Below are 23,487 nucleotides of genomic sequence, written 5' to 3' on the forward strand. Positions count from 1 at the left end.
ATTTCATATTTGTTCATCTTCCCTATCTCCCATAATTCTTCCTGTCTGGGTGCCGTTACAGTTACGTTGAGGCGAAGGAACTGGCAAAAAAGGACAGATTCATGATTTGGAGTCTAGTCTTTGCTATTGTGGGGACCATCATGCTGTGGGCCACTTTGTATTGTATTCGTAAGTACATGCATGTACACTACATGGTTAAGACCCACCAGTCAGATTGAAAGCACTTACATAATTTGGTTGAAGGACATAGAAGCCTAGAAGTATCAGAGTGAAACATGCATAAATCCCCTTTGGTTGGTCATGTCAAAGTAGCTGAGTGAGTAGAGAGTCTGCCTGGGAGTTGGAAGGTCAGCTGGTTTGACCCTCTGCTCGCCCTGTCTGCATCATTTGATCAACTGCTTTCACCGTTTCCCCTCTGCGCCATCTTCATGCCAATACGGTAGACATCAGTTGTCTGGTTGAGATTCAAACGCTGCACACAACCATGAAATTCATAGGCATTCATAGTAGGCAATTTAATTAAATCTGCTAAAACTGACTCATATACTGATACAGAACTATAAAGGCTATATATTGTCGCTGTCGGTTGGAAAAACTGTTCCTTTTTTTAATTATTCTTTAAAAACAATTTAAAATGGTGAAAATAGCCTACAAGCTATAATTATCAATAATCAATGAATATTATATTTGAAATAGTGAAAAATCAACTAAAGTCATTATTAGTGCAAGTTCAATCACATTTAATTTGAATGAAAATAGCTTGTGGGGAAAATACATCAAATCTCTAATCTGGGAATCTAATGTGATTAATGTGACCCCTATACAGTCAGTAAAGTCTAGGGCTGAATGTTACAAATATTGAGACCAATAGGCTATGACTTTGTACAAATATTGGTAATTTGCCTTTTTTGTGTGTGAAATAAATCGGTTATATTTCACAGATACAGATGTGCCATTTCAAAACTTCAAATGTCCTGCCATCGGCAAGACAGTACATTTTCAGGGGATTCCCAGGGCAATAAGAGGGACAAAGAAGGGCATTTAAAATGCTGAATTATTTTGATGATCACTGCTTTTATGATGCTAATTGATTTGAGCAACTGGTCAAGGACCTCTTCAAATCACCTTTCGCCTCATAATGAGTCTGACACCTTCTTCAACACACATTCTTTTGTTCTCATGTATATGGATGTCTGTTGAAGGGAAAAACGGGGGTGTGTAGTGACAACTTCTTTTCAGGGGCAAAACAGTGCATTTTTAAGGGCAGAACAGGGAGGAAAAATGCATTTTCAGGGCACTTTCAGGGAAAGAACAGTAACGTGTCAATTTTTGAAGTGGCACATCTGTAGTTATACGAATCTTGTACTATATTAAAATTAAATCATCCTTAACCTTCAAGTTAAAGGGGAATGCCACTCATTTTCAACATTGAACTATGTCTTTCACCTTAGAGCTGTTGTGTGGAAATAAGAAAAAAGTCCCCCCCCCCCTTCTACGTTGCCTAGAACTGGATAATTGATTGAGGTCATGTGATCACCTTGCGTATATCACTGATCACATGACCTCAATTAATTTTCCAGTTCTAGGTAACATAGAGGGGGGGGAGGGCTTTTTTTGAGTGGTATTCCCCTTTAAATTCAGTATTTCCGTGGACTTAAAAAGCATTGTTTTATTTGATGGCCTTCCTGCACTGGCATTTGGCCTTTGTGCCCTCAAAGACCTGTCAACACCAAAGGCCAAGTGGCCTTACCCGTAAAATGACGAAATTCCAGGCCTGATCATATCGACTGAATGAATGCAATTTTTTAAGAAAAAGTTAATAAAATAAAAAGATTTTCCGTTATATTTTTTAAGCTGCCTTTTTTCTTTTCTTTACAATTCACAGTGAGCTCTGTTCTGAGACTAGAGTAAAGTATCGGTGTATCACTGAGAGTACAAATGCAGCCATATGTAGACCTGTACTCTGAGCTAAAATAACACTGAGGATTTCACTGATCACCTGATCGATTATCCAACGCTCAAAGATGTCAGTAATGTTTGATACCTTATGATCCCCCCCCCCCCAGATGCAGATGCAAGATTCTTCCTTTTCTTCCATGCCTCCGCGGTCGGGTGCCTGACATGCTCCTGTGGCCTCATGGTTGCCTTCTGGTCCTTGCCCGGCTTCTACCAAGTTCCTAGGAGCTCGTTCACTGCAAAGATAGTCTTCATTCTTTGCTGCAAATCATTGCCGCAGAAATGTCCAACGGCAGGGATTGTGTTCCTCTTTTCCTGTGAGTCCTCACACAAGTATTCACAGCATACATTTATTTTTTTTACTACAGTGTACACACACACACACACACACACACACACACACGCACACGCACACACATTGAATAATAATCTTCTAACTCCCAATCTCCCACCTTTCCCAGCTTGCTATACCTTCTTGGTCATACTCAGCTGGACTGTATTTACACAGTCCAGTCCAGTGATTTATTGGTCGGACTTCTTAAAGTTTCTCCAGCTTTGTGCCTGGTTATCTGTGGCCTTCACTCTCCTAGCAGGTAAGGATGGAGATAACCCCCCACACCCCATACTCACTCTGCTCGATGCTGGACGCACGCACGCACGCACGCACGCACGCACGCACGCACGCACGCACGCACGCACGCACACACACACACACACACACACACACACACAGAGAGAGAGAGAGAGAGAGAGAGAGAGAGAGAGAGAGAGAGAGAGAGAGAGAGAGAGAGAGAGAGAGAGAGAGAGAGAAAACACACAGTATTTTACATTTATAATGAACAAATACATTACTTGACAAAATATCATTCTATGAAAGAGTCTTCGTCCTCTGTGACAGAGCCCTTCTAGAATGGTGGGTCATTTTACCGTGCAGCAGAAATCTCTTGTGTTGTGTAATCTACACTGTAAATATAACCTAATGAACTGTTCGTTGTTGAGCCCCTGTTTGTGTCCATGACTGATTTATACCGACCCCTGTCTGTTGCAGGTATCTTTTACGTACGTGCCTACGGAATGCATTCATGCTGTTCCTGCAGTCAAGGGACTGGCCAAAAGCCGGGGGCCCTTCTGACATCATTGATGGGGGAGATGGGGCGAGAAGAGGACCTGGAAGTCATATCTGTTAATCAGGGACGCGCAGAGGAATTTGAAGAGGCAGGGGCTGGAATTTCAAAAGAGTACCGAACAATTACCATACTTTTAGGCCCAAAAAAACAAATAACCTGAAATTAAGTCAAATTGTACTTAAAGGGATATTTCACTTTCAAAAAAACTTTTGGTCATGTTATCATCTACTCAGGCCGTTGTGAACCCCCCAGACAGTTTTTACGTTGCTTGATTCAGTATTTAGATATTTGACATTCATTTAATCAGACACGCCCCCTTCCTATACAAACCCACTGTAACTGCAAACTCCATTTTAACCATGTTAGATTCATCAAAAACACCCGTCCTTGGTTCTGGTGACTCATACCGCCCCCTTAATACGCGAGGGGGCCGTGTTTTTTCAATTACTTTTTTCATTTATTTTAAAAAAAATACAATAAAAAATAAAATAAAATAAATGAAAAAAATTATCGGAAAAACACGGCCCCCTCACGCATTAGGAGGGCAGGGTGAGTCACCAGAACCGAGGACAGGTGTTTTTGATGAATCTAACATGGTTTAAATGAAGTTTGAAGTTACAATGGGTTTGTATAGGAAGGGGGCTTGTCTGTTAAAATGAATATCAAATATCTAAATACTGAATCAAGCAACTTAAAAACGGTCTGGGGGGCTCACAAAGGCCTGAGTAGATGATAAAATGACCAAAAGTTTTTTTGAAAGTGAAATATCCCTTTAAGCATAGGCGGATTAGGAAGAAACGGGCCCCTGGGCCGAGACACGCAAAAGGCCCCCCCGCCCCCTTCCGTGACGCACCCACCCCCGCGCGCGCGATTTTTTTGCGGTTAAATCTCGGTTAATAATGGAAATTAATAGGTTTTTTTTCGGTTAAAAACGTCTGTGCACGGCGGCAGATAGGCTAATATAATGCATGTTTTACCTATAACTTAAATACAAAGAAATTGTTCGGTTATATTGCGGTTAATAAGGGAAATTATTAGTTTTTTTTTATGTTAAAATTGTTAAAAAAATATGTTAACATTTTTTTTTATTAAAAAAAAAAAAGGCTCAAGCAGTCGGCCCGTTGGGTAATCCTCCTCTGCCTTTAAGTACAGTACTTGAGTAAATGTACTTAGTTACTTTCCACCACTGGTTCTGAGAGCTAGACTGCCTGCTGCTCACAGCTGTGCCTTGCTCTGTGTCTCCAGACACTGGAGCATTGTGTATACGTAGCACAGATATTTTAATACCTGGATATCGGACATTTGGACGTTTGTCACGGAGGTAGGCAGTGGGCATTTGACGGTTTGTGTTTATACACACTAGAGGGGGGTAGAGGTGTTTTTAAAAACTCCTAAGCTAACGTCTTCACGGCTGACAGAATAGCCTGGTCTGAATGCGGAAATAAAAACAACGATATCACGACCACCCAGCCAATCACACTGTCGGAACCGTCCGAACAAAATTCAGACAATAAAGACATAGACAAGTAGGTGTGCTGGGGGGTGACCACAGAGAGTTTGGAGACATCTCATCAGAACTTCTATTTGACGTAATTGTGTACTTATAACACAATCTGGGAACGCATCGGCAAAAAAAAGGGGTAAATTTTTTTTTTCCTTTGAATTTGCCTCTGCGGACACCGCCCAATTCCCTGTGTAGAGACCGGATGTCGGCCCATTCACTCTCCTTCAGCCATCCTCTTCTAATGGTGCTCCACTCTACATGCTGCAATGGGAGTTGCCGACAGATTCAGCTGCAGAGGTCTGAATCTGTCTTGAAAGATTAGTCATAACCTAACCCATAAGAAAAAAGTTCTGACATCGGATGGTAGCATGTGGCCCCCTTAGGGACATATACGTACATATACAATCAATGATGTGAACACTCATACAATAACCTCCTTGAACCGATTTTAATCGATTTAGGATAAATCGTTACATGCCTGTAACTGTACAGCACTGTTCACTTAGTTCCATAGTAGTGGGAAGGAGACTGGATTCATTCCCTGTTCTGTGTCTGCCAGTTCCTACTTATAATGTTGTTGTGATTACTTGTTCGTTTTGGATGTATGCCTTCTGTAAAAATGATGCTGTGCATGTTTATGTTTAAATAAACCTCTTTTAAGTCAAACTATCCTGCCTCCAATTGTCTGCATTTTGGTCCTGCTCAACACTCACATGAAACTTATTAGTGTGGTTGTGTGGGCAACCAGACTATAGTACTCTTCCGACTTTATTCTTCTTATAGATAAACTTTATTTTGCCGCGCTACTACTACTAGTTTTTTCCCCCAATTTTGTGCCATATGTCAAAATGACCGGCGTCACCGGGAATCGTGCGCTTGTATTTTGCTAAGAGATTGGTTAAATAGTTTAATTGATATTGATTTCTTTAGTGCATTAAATTTCCCCATCCACTATTGGGAAAATAAAAAAACTCACATTCAAGATTTTGAATTTTCTTCAAAACACTTTTAGCTCCTCCTCCCACATATTTTGTCAACAAAAATCTCCAAACGGAATCTTGATAGTCCATACCGTTCGATCCGATCGGCACCGAATTTGAATCGCACGTCGCGCGGCCTCCGAGGGTATTCCTTCCGGCGTATCACTCGAGTCCCGGCGGCGGCGACCCGCGACCGGCATCGGCGCAACCACACTTTGCAATTTCCCAGAATTGCGACGCGTCTAGTAACATTATTCCTGTACAATGTTAAACTTTGTCCCCCTACTCCTCCCACAGTTTTGGCAGCACACACTCGAGTCATTATGTCAAAATGACCGTGAGCTTCATCGGGAATCGTGCGCTGGTATTTTGCTAAGAGATAGGTTGTATAGTGTAATTGATATTATTAGATATTAGTGAATGAATTAATCCCCATTGACTTATAATGGGAAAATGCAAAGACTCCCATTCAAGTATTTATTTCTGGGAAATCGTAAGGGCTACAGTTATAGTGCAGCAGATTAATAACACAATCGTTCACTTTGTGATACAAGCATGACATTTGGCACAAATACTTTGTAAGGGCCACTCTGGTGGAAAAAGGCACTGGCCACTCAAAAATCCAACGTTACATTTCTTCCTAAGTGAATTCCTAAGAGAAATCGAGTCAGATTCATGGAGCGTTCTTAAATGGCAGAATTGTTCGTAACTTATGTTCTTATGACGATGAATCCCAGTCCTCGTAACTTGAAGGGGTGTGCCAGTTAATCCAAATTACCAGAGGTAGCCGCCCCACCAATCCCCATATAAGGCATGACTGCATGGCCCTGCCTGCAGTCACACCTGTGTGTGATTGCTGCTCACAGACATCACAGGAAATCACACAGAAATAAAGTTGAGAGAATGAAGTAAAGAATACCTAAACTAAAGTCTAAAGCTGGTTGAACACCAGACTCCAAACATAAAAATAAATAAATCAATAGTTCTGTGGAGGTACTTCTGAAGTGAACAGCAAATTATTTAAATTAATTAATTAATGTATTTTATTATTTCTCACATTAATCAACATATCACCACTAGACATCAATGTAAATTTGCTGAAATTACCATGTTATCCATATTTCATGTTCAGTAGTAGCGTTAGTAGTGGATATAAAACATTTTATTACTGAAAGCTGGTGGGTGGATATGGAGGGTCTTTAAGGTAGCAGCTGCTTGGTATGTAATGGGGTGGAAATAGGGGTGTGGTGGGTGATATGGTGGTGCAAAGAGGGGTGTGGTGTGGTGGGTGATATGGTGGTGCAAGGATGGGTGTGGTGGGTGATATGGTGGTGCAAGGAGGGGTGTAGGGGGCTGTGTGGGGGTATGGGGATGGGTGTGACGGGTGGGTATAGGGGGGCTTTCGGGTAAGAAGGGGACGGGAACATGGGGGTGTGGCGAATGTCGGGGATATGGGGGTGATGAGGGTGGGTTGGGTGGGGGGTTATGGGGTGGGTATGGGGCTTGGGCTTCAACTCAACCGGGTTTATCGTTTGCTGTGGACCCCCTGGAACTCCCTCAAGGACCCCTGGGGATCCCCAGACCACACTTTTGAGAACCTTTTTTGCTCTAAAGATATGATAAAAATATTATTGTAATTTAAATCCCATATTATACAACTGTAGAATTGAAGAAACTTCGAGAATTAATTATTTTTGTACAAACATGTCACACTTAAGAACTCAAAGGCCAGCCTAAGAGTGCTCATCAGTGTGTGTAGATTCTGTTCTTACCTGAGAACAGATCACAGCTAAGAAAACATTGGAGTATACCAAAATCTTCTTAAAAACCTCTTAAATGGGTCTAAGAAATAAAAATCCTCTTAAGAAAGTGTGCGTAGTTTCTGTTCTTACCTAAGAACAGATCACAGCTAAGAAAACCTTGGAGAATACCAAAAACTTCTTAAGTGGGTTTAAGAAATTTCCTCTTAAGTACCGTTGCTGAATGAGGCCCATTGTCCTATTTCAAATTACATACACACATAGTATAGTGTAGTAGTGTAGTGTAGTTTTTGTCATGACTATTATAGTCTGTGAGCCAGGACAAAAATGTGGGCCATGGGTACCAGGTACCATCTGGGGGGAATAATTCTCATAGTGATTTTTGGGAAGGTATACACCCCTAGTGCTAGAGAATATGTGATAGCATTGCAGCGGTGGTAGCTTTCTGTGTTATCACTCCATCCATTCATAACAGCTTATCATTTGGTAGAATCCAGGGCATTTAAATAATGAACACTGATTGACAACCTGACAACAAGCTTAAGGAAGTGGCCAGTGTAGCTGTTGAGTGTAGGCTCAACTTTGACTGGCTACACAAAGAAAAGCCTTACATTAACTAAATGGATATATTAATCTCTCTATAACCTTTGACATGGAACAAAGGATGGAAACTGGGCGGTAGTTGCTGGGGTATAATTTGCTTCTTTTTATATGTAGAGGGGAATAGAGACGGCTGTGTCTCTGAGGAGCCTGGTGGGGATGTTATCATGGCCAGTGGCCTTGGTTGGCTGCAGGGTGCTGAGCTTTTGTAGCACATCATCAGTTTGCAGTGGCACCGTGATGAGTTTAAAGTCATCTTTATGTACACAGAGGTTTCTGTAGAATGCCCTGTATATGCTGTTCACCACACAGTCCTGAGGGGGCAGTGTGTTAACCGGTGTGGTAGCAATGGTTGTAAAAAAGTTGTTAAAGTGCCACATTCAGTCTGTCCAGAATGAGCAAGTCAATGGCCCTGCTAGGAAACATGTGTTAGCTTCACTCACCCCCCATCCCTATCTCTCTGTTTAAATGTCTCTTTCTCTCATTCATTCTCTCTCCTCCCCACTCACCCCCCCTCTCCCTCTCTCTCTGTCTCTTTCTCATTCCCTCTCCCCCGCACTCAACCCCCTCTCTCTCTCTCTCTCACACACACACACGCACACGCACACGCACACACGCACACGCACGAAGTAGTTCAGCTACTTGAATGACACGGGGAGGAGAACCCAAAACATACTTGTGTTTTTAATCATAATAGTGAAACTTTTAATGTGTGATTGGAATTACAGATAAGTAGATCCAGGGCTATTTTTTATTTAAATATTATTATTATTATTATTATTATTAAGTAGTTTTTAGATCTGGAGCAGTTCATAAAACATGTGACGTCCAGGTCTAACAACATCCATCCTAAAGCTTTCCATCAGTGTGTGAAGAACAGAGTTGTAGCAGCGATGCAGACCACCATGTTGAAACCAGTGATCAAGTTACACAGAATAGGTTTTATTATATTACTGTAAAAAAATAATCTAAAGTAGATTTACATATGGTCTCATAAAGCTTGAGGGAAATGCGCTTTGACAATGAAGTTAAAGTATATTTGCCTTTAATTCACAGTATAAGTGACATATTGATATTTGCTGTTCTGTTGGAGTCTATGTTTCATTTGTTACACATAATATTTATATAGATTATAATTTTGGTTAAACAAAACATATCGTGCAGTGTCTGCAGTGAAGTGTTTATACACACTGACTTGTGACTCTAGTTTTCTATCATCTTGAGGGATTTCTGCACACAGCCCTGACACACACACACACACACACACACACGCACACACACACACACACACACACACACACACACACACACACACACACACACACACACACACACACACACACACTTTATTTGTGTTCACAATACGAAATTCTTGAACACAAACAATAGTAGATGCCCAAGCTTGGATACAATAAGCATTGCGGCGACTGCCAATTATCACTGACACTGAACATAATTTAGCCAATGCCTTATTCTTGGCTTGGGCATTCCTGCAATCTGCAGGCCTCTCACAACTATGGACACTATGGACTATGGACCAAGCTGTATAAGAGCATCCTTAAGACGTTGGTAGCAACTTGGTAAGGAATGCCTCTTCCAGACTGTGGTCAAATGTACTGTACATCCCACTTCTAAAATGGTCACACACACATTCACATTCCAGGTATTTTGAAGAAGCCCTGGCCTAAACCAGAGCGACTTTCAATAAGCAAGGAATTCACATAGCCTACACATCAAATGCAGAGAGACAGTAGTGCCTCAGTAAACTAGCCTGGTAAACCCCCCTCCCTCCGGAAAACAAATGTGTGTCGCAAGCTTCTTCCATTTGACGGTGTCAGGTTATCAGTAAACTAGGAACACAGGTAAACCAAAAACCTAACACCAGTCTAAACAACATACTACAAAAAAAGAATAATCTGGTTGAACTCAACCCAACTTTATTGTGGCTTTATCGGCTTATGGCATTGAATGAATGATTGATTGAATGAAGGAATGAATGAATGAATGAATGAATGAAGGAAGGAAGGAAGGAAGGAAGGAAGGAAGGAAGGAAGGAAGGAAGGAAGGAATTAAGGAATTAAATAAGAAAGAACATGCAGTCAAATTGGCCAGCATGCAGTGGCCCTGCTCGAAGTTTTCTGTGGTTGTGCAAACATGTGTTAACTTGTTAACACTCACACTCACACTCACTCTCACTCTCACTCTCTCTCTCTCTCTCTCTCTCTCTCTCTCTCTCTCTCTCTCTCTCTCTCTCGCTCTCACATTCTCCCCCTCCCCCCACTCTGTGTCTGTCTCTCCCTCTTTCTCTCTCTCCCCCCCTCCCTCCCTCCACAATGCATGTCATCCAAGGTTGCAGCCGTTACTACTTGGGAGTGTGTGGTGTAGTCGTGTCATATGGAGGGGTGAGTCTGTTATTTCTATATATTTCATGCTTTTCAAAGTTGCGTTGAGTGTTAACAAGTTTGGCATGGAAACGACATTAAGCAGTGATTTTTTTTTTAACATTCTTCAATTATTCAGGGAAAAGATGTGTTGACTATAAACCTAGCTGTAGGCTACATTACATTACATTACATTACAGTCATTTAGCAGACGCTTTTATCCAAAGCGACTTACAATAAGTGCATTCAACATAGGTAGGGAACGAAACTACTAATCACCAGAAGTCTTAAGTGCATTTCCTGCAAAAAAAAGCAACCATATACCTAGCGCTAAGGTAAAAGTGCTATATATCAGCTACCTACTTTCTTAAACAGATGAGACAAAATAGCAAAATCAAATGAGCACGAGCTAATACAAAAAGTGTATCGACTAAACAAGGTCCAATAAAACAGTACAACAATAAAACAAGAGTTCCTACAACTAGTTAACAACAAGTAAGCCAGACAAAGAGGAAGGGTAGTGTTTCCTGAAGAGGTGGGTTTTCAGCCTGCGGCCAAAGATGGCTAGACCAATTATTTGTTTACCAACATTGAGACTGCATGCACAGGTGATTGTTTCATGCAATCAATTCTCAACCTGTTGTTTTGGGGTGCGCTGGTTTCAGCACACCCCAAGCCCCTCTTGTGTGTTGGCTAGTGAGGCGCGTCCTAGCGAGACCTGACAGAATTGGTTTCATTGCGCGCCTACTGGTTGCACGCATACTGGTTCTTATCAGTGTGACGTCGTCTGTTAAGGAGTCTTGATTCTGACGTTTTCAATCTACGAGAGTTGTAGGGTTCACCCCCATGGACTTTCAGCACTATAGCCCGTAGACACTCCAAACATGTACACATTAAAAATAAAGGTGCTTACCCCCACGCCCCAAATGTTAACTCTCGCTACGGCGTAGTAGTTTAATGTAATAATCCATATCCTCCAATAAAGAAGTGTTTTAATACCGTCTGTGGCCGACTCTTCCCAATGGGCGGTAGTGACGCGCCCATCTGGTCAAATCCGGAATTACACTCAATGTAAACAGGAAGTAGACGAGGGTGAAAAAATGGCGTTCGGCCATAAACGGCATTAAAACACTTCTTTATTGAAAGATATGGATTATTACATTAAACTACTACCCCGTAGCGAGAGTTAACATTTTGGGCATGGGGTTAAGCACCTTTATTTTCAATTTGTACATGTTTGGAGTGTCTACGGGGTATAATGCTGAAAGTCCCTGTCTCCATGAGGCGTGAACCCTACAACTCTGGTAGATTGAAAACGTCAGAATCATGAATACGTCTACGAGAGTTGTATTCTACAGCTATATTAAACCATATATGGGCCAACCTCCCACAGTTTTTTTCCTGTCTGACGGAGTTGGCAGAATGTAACAACAAAATCTAAATTAGTGTTAATAAGTAATAATTTGAAATGTTTTGGTAAGACATGCATTTGTCCCCAAGAATGGGTGGGGCTGAAGTGGTATGTTGTAATAATGATCAAAATACAAGTAACTATAACTCGTTTTCAAATAATTGTAATGGCGTAAAAGTGTAATAATTGCCTCTGAGATGTAGTGGAGAAATTGGAAATACTTAAAAAAATACCTCACAATTGTACTTAAAGGACAACTTTAGTTTTTTACAACCAAGGTTTATATTTTAGCTTGTAATTAAAGTAAATAAAAGATGAGTGTTATTTCTTTTTTCATTTACTGCTTTCTATAGTTTTAGCAATTTTTGCGATATTTTTTACAGTGGGCGGGGGCATTCTGTCCGGTGGCTAAATATGCCTTTTTTACACAATAAAAAAGGTCCTGTGGTGTTTGATGGCCAGATGTGAGTTATTGGGGGCTAGAAGAGCTACTGTAAATAATAATAAAGAAAACACCAGGTTATTGTGTAAAAAAAAACATATTTAGCCACCGGACAGAATGCCCCCGCCCACTGTAAAAAAGATCACGAAAAGTGGTAAAACTATAGAAAGCAGTACATTTTAAAATTTTAACACTCATCCTTTATTTACAATCTAAAACATAAACCTTGGTTGTAAAAAAACAAAGTTGTCCTTTAAGTAAATGTAGGCTATAGTAAAGGACACTGCGAGGAAAGTTTAGATGTCAAACCCCATTCATAAGAGTTTAAGCTTATTAATGAGCTATTTATGAAAGCCTTAACTAAGCCTTAATTAGGCCTACGTGTATGAATATGCACATAATGATAAGTGTTACCGGAGAATTAGCCTTGGATCAAGACTATCATAGATGCATTTTATCGAGTCTGACTTTTACTTTCGTATCTACGATAGTCTTGGCCTAAACCCCCCAGTGCGTCTTGCACTTTCACCAGTAAAGCCCATACTTCTCCGTACATGTACGAAACAATTATATAAGGTGCTTACCCGGTTGCCCCAAATATAACTTGCGCTTCGGAGTCTTTGTGCAATGTATTAGTCCGTATCTTTCAATAAAGAAGTGTTTTAATCCCCGTGGTGTTCGGCCACATACGGGACAGATCCCCCTCGTTTACTTTCTGTTTACATTGAATGTAATACTGACTTTCACGTGATGCGCCCCGCCACTACCACCCATTGAGGAGATTGACGATATGCCCCCACAGGGACGTGCGGGTGCAGTACGTTAGTCCGACAGCGCATTCCTCCGACAGCTCCGACGTTTCCAATACTAAACCCGAACCAAACCCGCACCCTAACCGCACGCGGATGCCACATAGTCGGAGAAAAGGTCTGTCGGATTAACGCATGCCTCCCGGGACGTGCACAGATAGACTCTAGGTGGTGCTAGAGCCCCTGCCCTTTGCCCCCTTGACCAGAAGTGCCCTTTTGAAAAAAGAAATTAAAACGTTTTTTTTTTTTTTTTTTTTTTTCAGTTTACAGCAGGGGTCTTCAACAGGGGGTCCTCAGAGTTACTACAGGGGGTCCGCCAAATCTTTATGTGATATGATTTTTCTTTTTACCATAACCACTTGAAACCTAGCATCCCTTTTCTGAGGAGAACTTTAGCCAAAAATAGCAGATCTACAAGCCCACAACGCCTCGCGCTGCGAGGCGTTGTGGGAGCAGACCAAGTAAAGAGCAGACCAAGTAAACAAAAAAAAGCATAATTTACTTGAGCACCTGCCCCTCAAAATGTCTGTGCACGCCACTGTGCCCCCATACTGTATGGCCACATACTGCATGGCCATGCTCGCTGCATAAATATTAAGAAAACTCCTTAGACAGAGATTTAAGAAAATATTATTTATTTATTTTTACTTAATACTCATAAGGTGCTCTGTGTTCAAAGTGAGGGGTGAATTTAAAAAATGTGTGAAGGTAGCGGCGCCTTTGATACATTTTGTCATCGATATGTGTTTATAATGTGTTTATAAACACACGTGTCATGTGAAGCTTGACCAATCACTTTGTTGACGGGTCTGACCAATCAGAGCGTTGACGGGTCTGACCAATCAGAGCGTTGACGGGTCTGACCAATCACAGCGTTGACGGGTCTGACCAATCAGAACGTTGACGGTAAACACGGACAAAGTCAGGTATAGAGCAGGATCCGCGGCTAGCGCCGCTAAAAAGAAAACGTTTCGGTCCTGGGACCTTCATCAGTAGCAGCATATTGATAAACTGTAAATCCCCATGTGAAATACCTTGATGTCATCAATATGATGTCACAGTACTGACGTCAACTGGCCTGGACTCCATATTTGAGATTTTTCCATATGTGGGCATAAAAGGGACATAGACAGACTGGTACAACAAATCTCTGACAACAGGCATTGCTTAACCGGGTGGGCATGCATTTCCAACTTGCATCATTCCCGAGGTCTGGTGTTATTGATAACATTTATTTATGATCCATTTGTTCACCTTATAGGTACGAGATCAGTGAGGAAACCAGATGTGGAGCTGTCCCGACTGCAACAAGCCAGATGATGGTAGCCCCGTGATAGGTTGTGATGACTGGTACTATTGGTAAGAGTCTTGTCTCCATCATAACGTAATATAGTCCAGGGGCCAACACTGATATTTTCACAAATTGGTACCACCTAAGGTGACCGTACATTTTTTGTATTTTTGTCTTCCTACATGTCTTTACTTTATATTTTGGCATGATAACCCTGCCAATCTAGTAGCTTAATGGCAGTTATCACTCTAAACAAACCTACCCCCATATGAAACCGTGATGTGTGTGAATCATTTAATACTTTTTGGAAAGCAATGGTCTTAGAAACAGTTGGCCCTAAAGGTAGAATCCAGACCAGTAGAATCCATTTCTGTTGAGGAAATGTTGGTATTGTGCATATTTAATTAAATCATTTGCATTTTGAACACATTTGTCGAAATAATTACATGATAAATACAATTACAGTTAGATATTTCAAAAATGTGTAAAACATATGTGACCAGATGGACACTAATAATACTTTTGTGACTATGCCACTCTTTAAGGGGAGAGACCCTGAACCAACTATACATTTACTGTTACTGTTGTGACAAAAATATCCCCACTCAAGTTTAACAAGACAGACAGAGGCTTTTGAGCATACAATCATAGGACACTTTATATAAATAGCAGCAGAAGGTTTAAGAATACTGTGGGCAGGTACCAACACGTGCATTGACCGGGGTCAATAATTACACGGCACACTGATAAGACTAATATAATCAACACTGCAAATGGTTAAGATAAACTGCGACTGATATTGCGCACACTCTAATGAAATTGCACTCTTGTTAAAACACTGCACACTTAAAAAGGGGGGGAGTCATCAATGTGAAGGTACACTGATTTGAGAACTCTTCATATAAACTGAACATAAGGTGAGGCACTTGAGCTTAGCAACTACTATAAAATAAACAAAAGGAGAAAAAGAGCAGCGGCTGCCCTGCTGACCACAAGCCTGTGTGTCACCAGTTTCAGCCTACAATATACAAAAATATAATTACTCACTATAGGCTGTTCCTGCCACCTGCTCTGAGCTCCCAGGTGCTAAGGTCCCACCCCTCACACATATGTTAGGGAAAATAGTGGAGATACGTCTGTGACCTACTGGCAAAATGCACAAGCAATTTGGTGCTGATCGGCCCAACGGGCATGGTGTTATGTGTGGGTGTATGGTTTTCTAAACGCACCGCATACAAGTTGGGCTGGCCCACTAGTGGGCGGTATGCAGAAACTCCAATATTAGACGGGTCAGTAGCCTAAATGGTTGAACCCCCCATAAATTGATACCAAAGTTGATTTCAATAGATTATGTTACTATTGGCTATTGGGCATGCTAAATAGCATACTAACAATCTAGGAAAATGTAACTTACAGAAAGAACTTAGAAAGGGAGAAGTAAGATACGATATATCTATCACTTACTTACGAAATTACTTAAATAGCCACACTCATGCAGCAATAAGTTCCTAATGTTTCCTCTTACATTTCTTCCTAAGTGAATTCCTAGTCGAGTCAGATTCATGAAACGTTCTTAAAGGGCAGAATTGTTCGTAACTATGTTCTTGATGATGATGAATCCCAATCCTCTTAACTTGAAGGGGTGTGCCAGTTAATCCTAATTACCATAGGGAGCCGCCCCACCAATCCCCATAGAAGGCATGACTGCATGGTTCTGCCTGCAGTCACACCTGTGTGTGATTGCTGCACACAGAACTCACAGGAAATCACACACAGAAATAAAGTTGAGAGAATTAAGTAAAGAATACCTAAACTAAAGTCTAAAGATGGTGGAACACCAGACTACAAACATAAATATAAATAAATAAATGAATAGTTCTGTGGAGGTACTTCTGAGGGTGGGTTTGGTGGGTTGTTATGGGGTGGGTATGGGGCTTGGGCTTCAACTCACCCGGGTCCCTTTTGGGTTAGATTGTAATTTCAGACCCGTTGAAAACTCTAAAGCAGTTGTTCTCAAACATTTTCATGTCAAGGACCCCCAAATTGACATGCCTTTGGGCTGCAGACCCCCACCTGAAAATATTTTCTGCCAGGGAAAAATGTTCAAGATTTATCAAAATGTTTCAAAAATAGCCGATCTACAAGCTCAAAATGGCCAGTATATGGGACGCGCTGTGAGCTTGTAGATCGGCTATTTTCGAACAAAGTATAAAATAGGGTTAAAGTGATTAAACTGTTCCTCGTCTGCTGTGGACCCCCGGGAACTCCCTCAAGGACCCCTGGGGGTCCCCAGACCACACTTTGAGAACTACTGCTCTAAAGATATGATCAAAATATTATTGTAATTTAAATCCTATATTATACAACTGTAGGATTGAAGAAACTTCGAGGATAAATTATTTTTGCATGAACATGTCACACTTAAGAACTCAAAGGCCACCCTAAAGGTCCTTACACACCAGGGGCGATTTTTTTCATGCGAATAATATGTTTTTAAAAAAAAACCTTATAAAGTCAATGCAAGCTTCCACATTAGTTTTGTGGAGCGAAAAAGCGCCTTTTATTTATTCGGACCGAGTCCGAATTTTGCGTATATTCACATAATCGCCGGTGTGTAATGACCTTTAGAGTGCTCTTCAGTGTGTGTAGATTATGTTATACCTAAGAACAGATCACAGCTAAGAACAAGACATAATGTTAACGCTCTTAATTGTGCTCAAGCATGACATGATTAAAATAACATGATTGTGTTCAACAGGATGCTGCTGATAGGAGTGGAACTCAACTTCAGATAACATGGATGCAAAAGGTGAGCTTTTTCTGTCCTTGGTACAGTTCAATGCTTGTAACCAGTGAGTAAGTTGTTGGCTGGTGCTACCGTTTGTTTGCCATGGTGTACATCCTCAAACATCTCATTCCAAACCTAAAGATTTAACAGTTGTTACACTACTAGTTATGAGCGGATGTAGAGATGCAGAGTACTTTATTTATCATTATTATGAAATCATTTGCTGTGATGAATGTACCTAATCCACTGTGTTTTTCCCTCTTTCAAACAGCACGTTTTGTGACCCAGAACAGGGCACGTTTGATTCAAGATGTTTCCACAGTCTTGGCTATAGCAGACAGTCTAGGAACCTTTGTCCATCCTGAGATCTATGGCGATATTCATGCTGAGAAGACAAGCAGGGGCCAAATGAGGATACTATATGTAAAGCTGCTAGATTCAGGTGGACCAGTCGTCAAAGCAGCATTTTATGAAGCCCTTAAAGAACACCAACCCCACCTGTTGGAGGACCATGGTAAGATCAGATGTACCTACTTAACTTATTCTATTTACGTGCGTGCGTGCGTGCGTGCGTGCGTGTTTGTGTGTAATGTAATTTATGTATGTTTTTACTTCAGAATAGGAATCACTTTATTTTATTTTTTAAAACGCAAGCCTTAATAATTTATAGCAGCAGTTCCATAGAGTGGCTGTGTTCAGCTACACAGGTTGTTTCAACCAGTCGCCATATACTGAATGTCATTTACTTATTTGTTTTCCATTTTAATCCTCTAGATTTTCAGGCCGCTGCGTCGCCTTCAAACCTAGTCCCAGGTGGACCAGTCGTAAAAGCAGCATTTTACAAACAACACCAACCCCACCTGTTGGAGGATCATGGTAAGACCAGGTGGTACTTACTTAACTTATTTTCTTTACATTTAGTTATGTATTTATTTTTGCACTGGAATCACTTCAAAAAAGACAAACCGCAAGCCTTAATGATTTATAGCAGCAGTTCCATAGACTGGTCGTGTTCAGCTGCAGGTTCATTACTACACACACGTATAGTAGCTAGCATGTGCCATCCATTAATATTCTAAATACGTTTGGAAAACGGTTAAAAAGAAAGAAAAAAAAAAAAGCCCTGACATAAAGTGTCACTTTAGTGGTGTGGTCAACTTCAGTGTTCAGCGGTTGTTCTAATGATAATGACAGGAATCCCATTGCCAGGATGTCATGTCCACTCACAGAGCTCACTACATTGTCCTGCTCTCCCTATGCAGACCCCGTACCTCCATCTTATGCAGACCCTGTGTGTCCATCACCAGCCTCAGCCCCAGCTGCTGATCTGCACCCTGAATCTGATGGTGAGTTATGAAAGAGACATTAGTGTGTGAGCATGTATGTGTCTCCATTTGTCTGGAGCCATTCTTGCAAACTGTTGGTTTCTATGAGCTCACAACAGTGAATAAAGTAAGTAAGTTAAATAAATAAATAAATACAAAAATAAAGCCATACTAAAAATGTGTACTCAGCAGTAGAGGAAATGGAGGAGCCATGCACTAATAATAACGGGACATATTGCAGTCAGGTGCCAGAAGTAAACATCACATTCCTTTCCACTGTAGGGGATTTCATTATCAGCTATAATGTCATAACAAACCGATGTAGAATTACCATTAGGATCCTGGTTGTAAAAAAGGTGATTTATTATGCTCCTGTAGACGCCACACTATTGTATGCAATACAGAACATATTAAATATGTTTAACTCACGATCTCACAGAGAAAAACTGCAAAACCCACAATGCTAAAACGTAACATCCACATAACATCGATGTATGGAGCTCACGTTACTATGGAAATAATGGTGCATCGTCACACACTACAGGATTTTATTAAGATCGGTGTGTGACTGATTGCTGAGCAGCGGTCGCTGCGCCTCATGTCATCCAGGTTAAACTTGCGGTGGTAACGGACAAACAGTTTGATATGTTTAACTACTTGTTTATTATTTTTAGGTGAGAGCCTTTATAAGCCCTTTATGGGTTTCCTTTTCTCACCTGCACTTATTTCTGTGTTGTTTTAATGATGTTACCTTTGTTCTGTTTTTATTGTGCGAATAAATAAATCAAAAATCAAAAATGTGTGGAAAGACACGTGATATAGACACTTGTGTTCTTTCCGCATATCCACAAGCCTCAGCTGTCCAACTCACCACAGGTTGTTTCAACCAGTCATCATGTCATTTATTTATTTGTTTTCCATTTTAATCCACTAGATTTCCAGGCCGCCGCGTCACCTTCCAACCTAGTCCCATGTGGACCAGTCATAAAAGCAGCACGGGATGACGGAATCGGGAGTCGAACCCGCAACATGCTGAATCCGCTGATAAACTGGATTGACAACATATATGGTAAGTGCCTGGACCGCTAGGACAGCAGGCACCCCCATTACCACAAGCCTTAATGATTTATAGCAGCAGTTCTATAGAGTGGTCGTGTTCAGTTGCAGGTTCATTACTAAACACACGTATAGTAGCTGGCATGTGCCTTCCATTAATATTTTAAATACGTTTGGAAAATGGTTAAGATGAAAGAAGAAAAAAACAGATATAAAGAGTCACTTTGGTGGTTTGGTCAACTTCAGTGTTCAGCGGTTGTTCTAATGACCATAGATAATGACAAGAATCCCATTGCCAGGATGTCATGTCCACTCACAGAGCTCACTTCATTGTCCTGCTCTCTGTGTCCATCAGAACCCTCAGACCCAGCTGCTGATCTGCACCCTGAACCTGATGGTGAGTTATGAAAGAGACATTAGTGTGTGAGCATGTATGTGTCTCCATTTGTCTGGAGACAATCTTGCAAACCGTTGGTTTCTATGATCTCACAACTGGGATGAAAGTAAGTAAAATAAATCAATAAGTAAATACAAAAAGAAAGCCATACTAAAAATGTGTACTCAGCAGTAGAGGAAAAGGAGGAGCCATGCACTAGTAATAACGGGACATATTGCAGTCAGGTGCCAGAAGTAAACATCACATTCCTTTCCACTGTAGGTGATTTCATTATCAGCCATAATGTCATAACAATCCAATGTAGAATTACTGTAGGCTACAATTAGGATCCTGGTTGTAAAAAAAGGTGCTTTATTATGCTCCTGTAGACGCCACACTTCTGTATGCAATACAGAACATATTAAATATGTTTCTCACAATCTCACAGAGAAAAACGTCACTACCCACAATGCTAAAACTTAACATCCACATAACATTGATGCATCTGATTGGTGGAGCTTGCGTTACTATGGAAATAGACACACTACAGGATTTTATTAAGATGGTGTGTGATTGCTGAGCAGCGGTCGCTGCACCTCATGTCATCCAGGTTAAACTTTCAGTGGTAACGGACGAACGGTTTGATATATGTGGAAAGACACTTGTGTTATTTCCACTTATCCACAAGCCTCAGCTGTCCAACTCACCACAGGTTCTTTCAACCAGTCACCATGTCATTTATTTATTCGTTTTCCATTTTAATCCATAGAATGTTCAGTAACATGTTTAAATATGTTTCCCGTTGAAAAGGATGAGGCCGCACAACTCTTAGCCACGATGCAGAAAGTTTAATGAAATGAAACCAACGTTTCGACAAATACAGTCTTCCTCAAACCCTGAGGTAGACTGTATTTGTCGAAACGTTGGTTTCATTTCATTAAACTTTCTGCATCGTGGCTAAGAGTTGTGCGGCCTCATCCTTTTCAACATTATTATCTGCCGTGGCCAGCCCCTCATCAACACAGGTGTGCGCTCCATACTCTGTGTTTGCCTAAACTAGAAGCTCGCCCCCGCTACGCGGGGGCTCGCGTCTAGCCCGCGGCCACGCCCACGTAGCGCCCGTGGCCACTTGGCAACTCATATAAGTGGCGTAGCGTCATGAGGGCCAGTGGGGCCGTGGCTCGGTCAGTGAAGACCCTGTAGTGCGGATGATATGTGGCATAGAGGGGCAGATTGTAAATCCCCAGAGGAAACATCCGTGGGCTACCATTGGTTCAGCGATGTGTGCGGTCGCCCTGCGGCCCCTCCTCCTCCACCAATGTGTAGTATTGAGAGCCCTGACGTCACAGCAATTGGAGCGATGGGCACTGCACTCTGGTTGGTTAGGGTACACCTAGGGCCCAGGTAGAACCCAGTTAAAGCCTGCATGGGCAAACCCAGGTAGGACCCGCCTTGGTCCCACATAAACATGGCTAGTTGGGGCCCACCTAAGGGCCAGGTAGAAGCTCCTTATAGCCTGCATGGGCATCGCAGTTGGGACTGAAGTGGATGCGGCTGACATTGCTGACATGGGGTCCATATGGTTTAGGCCACCTTGAAACCATATGGGAACTACGCTGGCATGCTGGCTGTAATGCAAACGCTGCATCATACCTGCAGTGTGTAGTTTGATGTTGTGTGTGTAGCAGATATACCTGCAGTGTGTAGATCAATGTCCATATGAAAGTCAATGCCCAGCAGTGTTTTTTTTCCCCAGCAGAGTTTCTAGTGTCTCTGTCTCTCTCTGGAAGAGGTTGCACATGAACTCTGCAGCCGCACTGAGGCGCTCCAACACAAACACTCTGACATTAAGCTGCTTCACACAACAAACATCAGCACGACGCTGCTGTTTGTCCAAAAGACACAATATCTCCTCTCCCACCGACGTCATGTGTTCATTTATCGACAGCCGTACAGACTCCTTTTGACACATTTTACCTCGTTTATCCAGCTCTCACTGACTCATCGGGCTGTTATTTTGCTGCGATCAAGTCAACGATGTGAGAGATTAACTATCACAGACGGACGGACAGGGGGTGAAACATAGTCTTGCGCCATGCCTTTCGGCCTGGCGGAGACAATAAAAAAAGGAAAGTAAAGGAAATGAGCATTTCTGCAACAAAAGTAGTCAACAAACTATACTATGAAAACATGGGCCACATTGTCAAAGAATGTAGGAAAGAGGCAATCATGTAGAAAAGAGCCGATCTACAAGCTTACAAAGCCTCTCAACGTGAGGCGTTTTGAGCTTGTAGATCGGCTATTTTCACAATATGTACTTGTGGAACGGAGTCAAACAGAATGGGGGGGTCCCCAGATCAAGTACGTTTATTTGGGGGGGGGGGGGGGGGGGGGCGGCGTGAAAGGGTTGATAAGCACTGCTGTAATCGGAGCGAAATTATCTGAAATTACTACATTGATTGATTGATTGATTGATTGATTGACATTAATGATTGATTGACATGACCATAATGCAGCCTAACATGCGTTGCACGGGGCGGTCCTGCCATTACGTTATAGTTACTGTAGTTGCTGTGGAGCTACATAGTTCTCCAGAAGACACACACAAACATACACCATCTACAATGGACTAACTGAGCAGCAATATTGACATTCACCACACGAACGTGCATTGTTGACAAAGTGATTGCACAGCCGCTGCAGGCATGACAACCACGTTAGCGTTAGCGACATGGCAGCTATCACAGCGCCCTGTCCGTCGTCGCTGGGACTGACTGTGATGGCTACAGCAGTAACAGCAAGCTGTCTGCGATGCCATTGTCTGGAGACTGCTCTTAGCGTGACACGACCAATGAGAGTGAGCGCTGTAGTTGTTGCTAAGATACGGTGGCGTCTCTGCCCCATAGCTTGTAGATCTCTCACGCATGATTGGCGTAGGCTGCGTTGCCAGGTCTGACTGTTTGTATAAGCGATTTTGGGCTTATTTGGGTGCACTTTTGGGCTCGTTTCCATAGACCACGGCAGCGCTTATTTCTTTCCCGTGACCGATGTGGCAAAAAAAGTGCAAAACGAACCATCCGGAAGTAAATTGCGAGATGAAATATATAGCACTTTTTGATTATTAGAGAAGGAGACACATGTGAAGGTTGAAAATGAAAGGTAGGAGATTATATAGTTTTTCATGAGGGATTTTTGTAGCAAGTTGTGAGAGAATTGGGCCACTCCTGTGGGCGGGGGGCTGATTAGAACCATTGGGGTTTGAAAGGAGACGCTCTCTGTTTGAGTGGAAAGATATGTTTCCCCAGCAGAGTCTCACCTGCAACTTTATTTTCATTCCCCTTAGCTTCAGCGACACGGTTTGTTGACAAACACCGGCGTTTGCTGATTGGAAAAGTGAAAAAAGTCAAACCGATACTGGACTTGCTCCTTGAGAAGAAGGTCATCACCCAAAAGGCCCACGCTGATCTGTCTAAGCACACCGGTCAAGATACGATGAGGGAACTCTACGACCATCTGAAGTCCAACCCATCCAAAGAAATGTTCTACCAAGCCCTTGAGATACATGAGAAGACTCTTGTAGATAATATGTAAGTAATTATCCTTTAAAGAGGGTGTAGTAGCCTCTACACACTGCCCGACATTTGAAATGGTCGGCGAGTGAAAAGATCGTTAAGCATTTCA

The 23,487-nt window shown here is 41.9% G+C and overlaps 1 protein-coding gene across 1 annotated transcript in view; it reads left to right on the plus strand.

The window, feature by feature from the left end:
• The window catches only part of LOC311045855 (uncharacterized protein), a 51,303-nt gene that overhangs the window by 22,264 nt on the left and 5,552 nt on the right, over positions 1-23,487 (plus strand). The window contains exons 9-11 of the mRNA XM_084057914.1: positions 17,824-17,925; positions 18,312-18,395; positions 23,150-23,393. Coding sequence (XP_083914040.1) covers positions 17,824-17,925; positions 18,312-18,395; positions 23,150-23,393 — 430 coding nt within the window. The remainder of the gene's footprint in view (positions 1-17,823; positions 17,926-18,311; positions 18,396-23,149; positions 23,394-23,487) is intronic.

This window comes from Gymnoscopelus microlampas (assembly GCF_963454915.1).
Source record: "Gymnoscopelus microlampas genome assembly, chromosome: 5".
In the NCBI taxonomy this organism is placed as follows: domain Eukaryota; kingdom Metazoa; phylum Chordata; class Actinopteri; order Myctophiformes; family Myctophidae; genus Gymnoscopelus; species Gymnoscopelus microlampas.